Below are 10,248 nucleotides of genomic sequence, written 5' to 3'. Positions count from 1 at the left end.
CGAGGTAGCACGGGTCGCGGGGAGGATGACGTCGGCAATGAAACCCGGAGCCAAGGATCCCTCGCGCAGCTGTGGGGCGAGGTTACATTGCTAATCACCTTGAGCTTTCTTCGGAAACTCAGGGTCCTCTTGTTCGACTTCAACACAACGTTTCGAATACAGCACACGGCATGATATTTCCCCGCATGTGCTTGCCGAATAAAAGTTGCTTCAACCAAGACTCAATCTCTGCAATACAGATATCCGCCACAATCACGCACCGCCGTGCGAAGCACAAGCAGCACTCAACCTCCCCTCTTCCCCACCCAACACCAACCCCCCGACTCTCCCCGCCATATCATCCTCCCCCTTACCATTCCCCTTCCCATTCAACCCCACACTACAATTAACCTCCTGTCTACTAGGCGGGACATCAATCGCCGGATTCCTCTCAAAAAAATTCACCGGCCTCATCATCACTCTCAACGTCTCGGCCGGCATAACGGGGAAATCCTCAACCCTCGGAACATGATTAATCCCAAACTGCACCCAAACCACCGGATCGCCCCCTGCTAAAATATCCCTTCTCTCAGCCCACCCTCTCACACCCTGCCCGCCACGGCTCTGGTTCGTGTACACCCCACCGGCATACAACTCCCCATCGACATAGCGCGTGACGTAGATGCTCCGATCCGCAAACTCGGCGCGCCGGTTGTGGAAGGATTCTTTGTCCGCCAAAATCCCCTGCATCGGGGGGATTAACAGTTTGTACCCCACCGGGGAGCTGTTGACTGGGTTGTGCACGGAAGGGTTGATGATTTTGAAGGTGCGGTTGGTGGCCGGGTTGAGGTCGTACCCGCCGGAGTGTGTCAGCGGGGTGTGACGGATGGTGTACCCGACGCCGTGCGGGTTGAGCACAGGGTCACGCGGCAGGGGGATTGCTTCGTCGTAGAGGACTGTGTTGGAGTGGCCGGCGATCATGGGGTCGATGCGCAGGGAGAAGAAGTGCTGGTGGAAGCCGCCTAGGACGCCCGGGTGGACGACCGTGCCGAAGGGGTGCGGGGTGTGGGTTAGTTCGAGGTCGAGGGGTTGCGTGGAGAGGATGCCTGTCGCGCGGGCTTCGTAGACGACGTCGCCGGCTGTGTTGAAGATGAAGGATAGGACGTACTCGTAGTTGCTGACCGTCAGGATGGTTTGGAGAACCAGCTCGCGGTTGCGGACTACCACCGCGCGGTTGGTGCGGTAGTTGGTGTGCTTCCAGAGGATCCCCGCGTCCTGCTCGTGCACGCAGATCACGTTGGGCATGGAGACGGGGTTGCCGTTGCTGTCGGAGAGGACGCCGCTGATGTAGTAGATGCTGCCGAGACAGTCGCAGCCCAGTTGGAGGTTGTTGGCCATGATCCCCGCGCCGGCGTCGCCCAGGTCGAAGGCTGCTTTGCGGTGGAAGGGGTGGCGGGGGTCGGCGTAGGGGATGGACATGTCGGAGAGACTCAGCCGGTAGAAGAGCGGCTGGTTGTCGTAGTGCACGTCGTACAGCACCATGCCCTCCCGCTGGTTGAAGCCGACTTTGAAGTCCCATTTTTGCCACCGGATCAGGCGGCCTAGCTCGGAGAAGTTCTCAACGGTGAAGGAGGCTCCCTGAGGTTGCACGACGTGCAGGGGTTTAAGGTCGGTGCGGAGTACTTGCGCCTCGGGGATGTACTCGTTGGGTCCCACGGCCTGCCATGGGGCAAGAGGCTTGACTTTCTCGTCGAGTCCGGTTGGGAGGATATCAATGCGGATCAGTTCCAAAGTGTTAGGGTCGACAACCGGTGATATGGGCAGAGGGAAGGCGTAGTGGCAACTATCCGCCTCGGACGGATTTTGCGGGTCGCGCATGTAGAGGAAGCATTGCATGACGCGCTTGTCGTCGTAGAACTTGCCGTCCTTGACGCCGTCAGACCCTTTGCAGAATCAGCAAAAAACAAACACTCCCACGCTGTGCGAGCAGCGGGCATACCGTAGATCCACGGGTCCGCCACAACCACAGTCCCCTCGGGAAGTTTCAGCTTTGCAATCTCTGCCTGGACGTCTGGGTGCGCCAACAGGGCCTTCTCGACAGCCATGATTTCCTCGCCATCGCCATTGGCATGGGTGAAGGGGCCCAGCTTGACATTGGCCTCGACTTTGTTCAACGACAGGTTGACGATGGCCTCGTGGAGGTTATGCTATAGTATTAAAACCCGTTTCAACACTTGACCCAATGATTGCGGCACTGGCAACTTGCGACTGACCGTGCCCCTGAGGTAGTAAACAACGAATGACCGGCGATCGATGGTAATAGTGTGATCCCGGCCTGCCCGCTCAGCAGCAAGATATGGGATCAGCTCCGCCTTTTTGGGCTCGAGAAGTGTTATCACTTTGAAGTGGCAGTCGGTGCCTTGCGGCCAGCAGCCCTTAACCAGCTCGGAGCTTTGGAGGATTTCGCTGGGGCTGAGAGGGCCGAGGGGGTGCGGTCTGGGTGAGGTGCTGGCGGGGCCATTGGTAATCGGGGGAGAGTCCCTTGCAGCGGTCTTTAATGCGGCCGGTGTCTGGTCGGCCATAGCGGTGGCGGTCATGAGGAAGACTGGGATGGGATAGCGAGGGAGAATGGAAATGGGGTCGTGGTATTAGTACGATTCGAGTACCGCCTAGGGGAATGGACTGGTGGGGAAAGCTAGTAGATGCGAAGTCATGAAATGGCTTTACTACCTAAGGTACTTTTCAGAAGCAAAGAAAGGCGAAGCACTAGGAAGCTGCAACTCCTCACTGCTGATGAGTTTATGTTGGTTTATGACGACCAAGTCACCAAGGCGGGGAACGTATGCGATTGCTAAGGGATGGCGGGGTAATAGGGGTACCTGCCTTGATGCGAAACAAAGCAGCGTCTCGTGACACTCTACATAGGACAGCCTGGGTGCGTGGCACTCACAGCTTCCATCATGTCTCCAAGTGTGCTCCACGTAGATGCAACGGGTACAGGCGGCTCAGATGCACACAACGTGGCCCTCATGTACAAGTACCCGATCTATGTGCAATGATATTGGATGATTGGATGAGTGAACGCCTTATCGGGTTGCTTGAAACGGTAATGGCGAGAGTGAGATCTTACAGTAGATGCGCGAGATAAGAGCGGATGCGCTAACGTCTGCGCTACAAGCTCTTTATCAATCGGTGCAGTGATTTGGTGTAGACCAATCCGTGAATTCCAGGTTTGTAAGGTACGAAGCAGCAGTAGCAGCTGCTGCGATTATCTGTCATGGTCAGGGCCTGCAACCCTGTCGCTCTTTCCTCTTCATTTTCCGCCGTTTTCACAGCAGGATGTTGTGCGAAGCAACTGACCCGACATCGCGGATCATTGATGACCTGGTGCTAGTGACAGGTATCATAGCAGCCGCTCTGGACGGATCGTGCCAGGTTAGCCAACAAACAGCTCATGTCTCATTGGATTCTCTCCGAACTGTCTTCCGAGTTCCGACAGGTTCATCGGATGCTGGGATGGGGTACCTTACCTATGTAGAAACATGAAATTACAACACCTTGGCGATTTCACCAATTCCAACAAAAACTCAGCCAGAAACCGCAAGTCCCCGTCACTGCATCTAACGCGTCACCCTCCAAGACCCCATCTCCAACAAAACCCTCGAATACCACCTATGCAACAGCTCAATCCAAACCGGCATCGGCATACCCTCAACTTTACCCTTGCTAGTAAAGAAACAGCTCTTGAGGCCCAGCACAGCCTCTTGCCGATCTCTGTCAATAGTAGCGCTGATGGCAAACAAACCGTCTGCGTCGCGCGGGCCCGGGTTCTTCAGTGGCGAGTCTCCGGCGCGCATGACAATCTCGGACGGCGTCTTCTCGACCACCTCAAAGTGGTCGGTCAGCTGTGTCCCGGGCTCGTAGGAGGATTGAGTGAGTTGGTCAACGGTCCAGAGCTGGGATGAGGTTGAGGGGTCGTGGTATTTGCGGGAGAGATAGGACCTTTGGAGGCGGTAACCTGCAGGAATGTTAGTGAGTGTGTCTACACGGTACAATACCACTCGCAGATCGCAACAGGTAAGTGTTAAGTTCACTGCTAGTACTTACCCAGCCCGCCCCAGACGCCACGGCAGAGTTCCAGAGCTAAATCGCCCTCCTTCTCAAGAAGCTCGGGTTTGATCTTTCTCAGGGGAATTCGCTTGACACAAATGTCCTGTGTCGGGGGGTTGCGGTGCGGATTGTACTTTGAGTAGCTGTTTGACCCCCAAATGGGATCGTCGGCCGGTATTGGGCTGATGATTGTTGTTGAGGCCCCGAGATATGCCAGAGTCCCGACACCAAGTCCAGTCAGGACCCCTGCGGTTCGCTTGAGGCTTCTGAGAATAGCCATTGCGTTCAAGCAATCTGCACGGTATCGTGGTACTTGAACTGGATGAGAAGGAGTGACGGTGAAGTGAGTCTTGAACTTGAGCAGGGAGCCGCCGGGAATAACGGACGTCGTGAGTGGGTCGACAATCCTCTCCAGACTCCACATCCGAGGATGCTTAGTTACCCTGGTAACGATTTGGGATTTGGGCCCCTGGCTGCAAGGCGACTTGGATGTTTTACTTTTACGCCTCCAGGTTACTTCTAATTAAGATATCGCCTCACGGTGCTTCTAACCAGAGCACGAAACGCTGTCAACACGACTAGAACTGGTTGACAAACTGACAATATGGAGAAATCTGCACCAGGCTGGTGTCAAACTTGGTGTAAGCTTGCAATACTACTGTAGAGTAGGTAGCTACCTCTCCTCAGCTGGCAACCTACTTCAAACCAATGACTCTTCTAGGACTCCTCGTGGGCATGTGCATCATTGTCGCCCTGCTCCTCGTTGCCATATGCACTATAAATGTCCTCTTGCCCCTCATCCGTAGTTACCTCATCGGAGCGATACTTATCGGTATCGTCATCATCGCTCCGATCATCCGCGCCAATTCTCGGGATGTCGCTCGAGATATCTCCGGATTTCCGGATCATCCGCTCTTCCCACAGCTCAACCCAATCTTCTACAGCATCCGCTTTCTCCTCCCGAATATCATTGATCAGCTCCCCTGGGAGCCCGTCCGTGTCGTATACTCTCATCCATCCTCCCGGTCAACGATCGAAATTATCTCCTGATGCTCTGTAGTGCCATTCCCTGGTGCTTTCTCTGATTTGATCAAGATTCTCATCATTAACTACAACTACCAAACTTTGCATGGCCCAACATCCTCCTCCGGGTTCCTCCATGCTTCCGTTTACCCCCGAGAAGCCACCGGTTTACCCGGTCGCCAGACCCAAACCACCGCCCTGGATATCATGATGCAGAGACGCCGCCCTCAGATCATGCCAGGCACATACCTGACACCCCTGAAATGGTTCCGGAAAGCCGTCCAACCCTGTCTCATTCCGCCGTCCACCTCTCCGGCCAAGATTATCGACACGCGATTCTGAAACTTCTATTTCGCAGTGGCCCACGCGACCACACCCTGGTCCCCAGCCTCAAGACGGAGACACTGCTGCGCAGCCTAATGCGCCTTGCGGTGTCTACACTCCTTTTCGGACTCGTTGGGCAACCGAACCGGGGTTGGATCGGCCAAGAGCTTGAGTTTGCGCCGGCCGGGGTGTGGCACAGTTTTTGATACTGGTGCAGCTTGTCGGGGCGCAGAGTCGTACTGTTTATCTCGAACTGAGATTCGCGGGTTTTGACGGCGTGTTCAAAGGCTTTGATGAGCCGAAGCGTCGCCTTGCTAAGCTCGGTTCGTAACGAGTCAAGGCGTCCACCGTCTCCTCAGCAAACGGCTCAATGGTCACCGATCCTTTAAGCCAGGCATTGTAAGTCCCACTCCTTTTTCTACTCCGCCACTGCTGCTCCTTCCTCTCCCATTCCTCTCTCTCCTCCCGTCGCCGCTCTTCCCTTCTCCCTCGCCGTGGCATTCTCCGTCGCCATCGTATCCTTTCCGCTTGTCGGTCATCTCTCCCAGCTTCTCGTCCCCTTTTGAACCGTTTTGGTTCCATCGCCTTCCAAGCGTCGATCGCCCGCATCATGACTTCAAGTTGTTCGTCAAAAGGCCCGTAGATGTTTGTGTCGCAAGCAGGACACCGCGGAGGTTGGTTGACTTGACAAGTATAAGGGTCGATTTCGCGGTGCAACTACATGTACTCGGAGCTGTTTATGACCAGACTTTCAATGCGACGCCGCCCGTTGATGTGTCCGCATCCTATGACCAGTGGCTCCTCATAGCCCGGCACGGTGATGCCATGGCCCATCACCGTGCGGTGCCAGCACCGCGAGCTGGTTGGAGCACATGCCGCACTTGAAGAGGGGCTTTCCCCCTGACTCCTCGCTCGCCTGCCTTTCAATGTCTGGCCAGTAGTTATTCGGGACCGGACCGGCCGGTTGAATGTTTCTCTGGGCGGTATCAATGCACTCCACGGCATTGAGAGACTGGCCTCAGCGGGAGTGGCATCGAGGTAGTTACGCTGATTGACACGTGGAAACCACCTGCACGGCGCACTGATCCTCCTCGTGGTGAAGATGAGGGCTGACTCGGGAAATGTACTGGGTTCGTCGTCCTTTGTCTTGTAATTGTAGCTGCCTTGTCCTTGTTGGCAGTCGTGCTGTCTTCAAACTCGGTATTCTCTTTGTGGCTGTCTTTGTCTCGCTCATGATTCTCGCCTGTCGCTCCACCCCCTGTCGCGGTCGGAGCACTGTTCTTGGGATTGTCAGGTTGGGCCTCGTGAGATGGTTTAGTGTCTCCAGATCTCAACTGGTGGTTTGAATCTGCTGTGCCTCCATTCCTGTTGTGGTTGTTTTGGCCGTCTGTCGAGGGGTTCACTGTCGGGGTATTGCTCTGTGCTGTTTTTGTCAATGCTCGAGGATTCTGTGATGATGTGGCTGAGTGGACTGAGTAATAGGCGCGGTTACTTGATCGTGTGTTCTCCTCGTCGAGACGGCTGCTTTTCAGGTCGTCTCCCGTCCTAGAACAACCATCGCCCCCAGCTCTACCAGAGTTCCTCCAGACTGGGCTGTTCTGGCCTGAGTCTGAGGTGGCAAGGCGACGATCTGTTCGCCCACCAGTCCAAGGATCTTGTCCACCGTTGGGCGAAAAGCCCCTTCCACATCGCTGGATGTCAGCGTTATCTTTGGAGGCGGGTGGCCGGTTCGTGATTGGAGTTGACGGGAGCATTTCCCTGGCGATGTCGCTTGGCTGGGGACCTGGGGCGGCTGGGGCAGCGATCGCTTGGGTGGTCTTTCTCTTGCGAGCCATGTGTCCCTCTCCAGGTCCTTGAGGTCGACTCATGAGGCTTGAGTCTTTTCGGGTTGACCCCTGGAAACCTGGCCCAGTTTGGCTGTATTCGGGTCGCGTCGTTGTTATCCTCCTGGTCCGTGTAGTCGGACTCGCAGTCACTCTCGCATTCTTTGGCCTCGAGAGAAGTGGCTGGTGCAAAGGAGGTAGGTATGGTCATGCTGTCGTTTCTGTTGATGGGAGATGCGTCCTTCGTTCGTTGTATAGACGGCGTGGGTAGTGCCGGAGCGTGAGTGGGATGTACGAATCTTGAAGCAGGGGTCGTATCGGCTGATAATTACCTCAAAAGAGTGAAAGAATCTTCGAACTTGGCGAGCACGAAGGTGAAAGAAAAGTACACCCACAGTTGTGGAGAGAGAATCGAGTCCTCCTGAGTCGTACGCGCACTGAAAGATAAGCGGTATGAGTGGTATATACAATTTCCATATTCATGATGGGCTCTATAGAAAGTTGGAGAGAACAAGATGGATTCCCTCAGAGCTGTGGGGAAGGATATGAATATAAGGTACAGTTGACAGGTTGGAGTGTGAGCAACAGGACTGGAATCTAGAGTCCACAAAAGTAACGGTGACAGCTCAACACAAACAATGAGTCTTGATTCTTTGTTCAAATATCACATCAACTAATATCACTAATGAATGTCACCAAATCAGCAAATAACTTGAAGCACACCAAACCCTTTGGTCCAAACTCTAAACCCCACCACTGTCCAACAAACACATACATGCTTCACTTCAAATGACAGACAGTCCACGCTGAGCAACAGTGCCCATCTAATGATCCACTTATTGACTAGAACTGTAAGTCACCAAGGCATGACCTATCAAGCACTCCATGACTCCCACGGATGCGATGCTGCGTAGTGCTTTAGCCAACAATCGTGGTAGAGATCAACGAAGTTCAAAGAAACATCAACACCAGCATCATACAGCACCAATCAACATTCCTTCACACCAAGTCACCGCTTCCTGCATCTGACATCATAACATAACAAATACCATAAACCACCGTGACGATGCGTGCCATTCGTGCCCTAATGCTCTGCGTCTCTAACTCCTTGATCATGCTCCACATCTCCGGTTTCCCCTACCCCAAACACAAGACAAAGAGTGCTCGCCAGCGCCAGGATATCCTCCCTCTAGATGGGAGTCGTGAATGCGAAGCGTGTAGAAACGGCCCATCCGCCGATCAAATCCTCGGAGAAATCCTCCATGCCGAATCAAGGAAGCGGCATCCCAGCAGCAGCCCTGCTGTGACGTCTTAGCAGGTTAGGCATCGTCCCACTAACCAAGCTAGAAAGACAGTCATCAATGACCCCGCCATCCCTGATATTCACCGCGCGCGTCTTGCGCAGCCAGTACTCAAACGGCCCGCCTACATCACAGGTCAGTCGCATGACAAAGTTTAGAAGTTGAAGGGGAGGGATACGCACGATTATGACTCAACGCAGCCCCCAACTCAGCACAGCGTTCCGCCGGTGTATGTTCAGCATGCATCTCGGTAAAGTGGGTGATCATCTTGGAGATGTCCTTGAGCGGCCACTTGCACGGCGCGGCGGGTGACCGGCCGCTGCCTGCTAGGAGGTATTTGGGCGCTGAGCAGAGCCGGCATTTCCAGAAGCCCAGGCGTTGGAGGGTTGTGTTCACCTCGTCGTCCATGCCACCGCCTGCCATTACTGTGTCTGAGTCTGATGGGGAGGGTGCGGTCAGCTTTGGCCGCTTTGCAGCTGCGGATGCGGATGCGGACGCGGATGCGGCGTCGTTGGCCTTGTGATTGGTTTCCTTCTCGGTTTCCTCGTCGTCTGAAGGATCGGGGAGGGAGGGCCGTTTCGAGCCGGAGGTTACGCGCTTGCTTGGTGGCATGATACTTCCAGCTCCGGCTCCGAGGCCGCTGCCGCTTGGGTTTCGTGGGTGCTTGCTGATGGTGCTGCTGGGGAGGCCGTTAGTTGTTCTGGGAATCGGTCCTAGGCCTGATCCTATTTCACGTTGGTGTCGGTGAATCGGAAGGCTCCAGCCAGGAGCTGATGATTTGCGCGCCTGCGCTCTGGCTAGTTCGATTCGATGCCTACAGTGGCGGATCTGGTGGCCGAGATCGAGGATGCGCAGCTGCAGTGTCCGTGTTTCCTGGGGGGTCAGGGTCAGGTCCGCCTCCTGCAGCTGTGCGCGGCAGTAGTCCAGGTCGTAGCTGTATGCCCTTATGTCCTCTTCCAGCTGGCGCACCGTGATCTCGTCGAGGTTGTCCGCGTATTCATAGTCCTGGACAGCTTGCCGTGCCACGGTGCTAGCTGCCGGCGCCGCCTCTCCGTCACTGTCATTGTTTCGGTTGTTCATGTTGGTTGCACCATGGGCGGCAGCCTGAGGTCGCGCACCCTCGTCGGCAATTCTGGGCAACCCGGACGGGCTGCTGTGGACGGAACTGCTGTTGCTGCCTGAAGCAGGGATGCCGGCGGCGGCAACAGTGATGCTGTTATGTTCCGTCGAGTCCATGTTTCATTCCAACATCCGTTGGTTCGACTGAAAACTTCGCTTTCAGCGCGTGTCAACGTCGATGAAGTGAAACTTCTCGCAGAGAACGATGCTGAATTTGAGACCTGGAATGTTCAGAATGGAAGAGGAGATAAAATAGTAGAGGTGATTGATGGGAGTCGACTTCTACACGTTTTGAGAATTTGGTGATGGATGAGATTTTCAACTGGAAAGGTGCCGCAAATCATTCCAGGAATTTCAATCGATCGTTTTGACGTTGACGAGTTGCGTTGGTGGAGTGTTTTGACGGGAAGCCTGAATGAGGAGGGAGAAAAAAAAATGGAAAATACGTGGAAGGAAAAGGAAAGCATGAGGGTGGGCTAAGAAAAGAAACTAAATCTGAACAAAGGGAGGAGGGGGGAACGTGCTGTGTTTAAAGCTCGCTTTCTTCCTTCCCCGAAGTCACATTTTTT

The 10,248-nt window shown here is 54.7% G+C and overlaps 3 protein-coding genes across 3 annotated transcripts; all 3 read right to left on the bottom strand.

Annotated features, from left to right (window-relative positions):
• Positions 1 to 149: 149 nt before the first annotated feature.
• On the bottom strand, positions 150 to 2,069 carry N656DRAFT_780207 (uncharacterized protein). Its single transcript, XM_064815334.1, has one exon. The coding sequence runs from the start codon at positions 1,855 to 1,857 to the stop codon at positions 253 to 255; it is 1,605 nt and encodes a 534-aa protein (XP_064669079.1). The 5' UTR covers positions 1,858 to 2,069; the 3' UTR covers positions 150 to 252.
• Positions 2,070 to 3,599: 1,530 nt separating this feature from the next.
• Positions 3,600 to 4,369, bottom strand: N656DRAFT_769171 (uncharacterized protein; the record flags this gene model as incomplete). The annotated part of the gene is made up of 2 exons (XM_064813680.1): positions 3,600 to 3,997; positions 4,087 to 4,369. 2 exons carry the CDS (start codon positions 4,367 to 4,369, stop codon positions 3,600 to 3,602), a joined length of 681 nt encoding a protein of 226 aa, XP_064669078.1.
• Positions 4,370 to 8,290: 3,921 nt separating this feature from the next.
• N656DRAFT_137617 (uncharacterized protein) lies at positions 8,291 to 9,892 on the bottom strand. The gene is made up of 2 exons (XM_064808606.1): positions 8,743 to 9,892; positions 8,291 to 8,684 (listed from the first exon to the last, which is right to left on the bottom strand). Exons 1-2 carry the CDS (start codon positions 9,794 to 9,796, stop codon positions 8,530 to 8,532), a joined length of 1,209 nt encoding a protein of 402 aa, XP_064669077.1. The 5' UTR covers positions 9,797 to 9,892; the 3' UTR covers positions 8,291 to 8,529.
• Positions 9,893 to 10,248: the final 356 nt, after the last annotated feature.

Source organism: Canariomyces notabilis (assembly GCF_033297395.1).
Source record: "Canariomyces notabilis strain CBS 508.74 unplaced genomic scaffold N656scaffold_14, whole genome shotgun sequence".
NCBI lineage: Eukaryota > Fungi > Ascomycota > Sordariomycetes > Sordariales > Chaetomiaceae > Canariomyces > Canariomyces notabilis.
The sequence above is the reverse complement of the archived record's forward strand: the minus strand, read 5'-3'. Positions and strand labels throughout refer to the sequence as shown.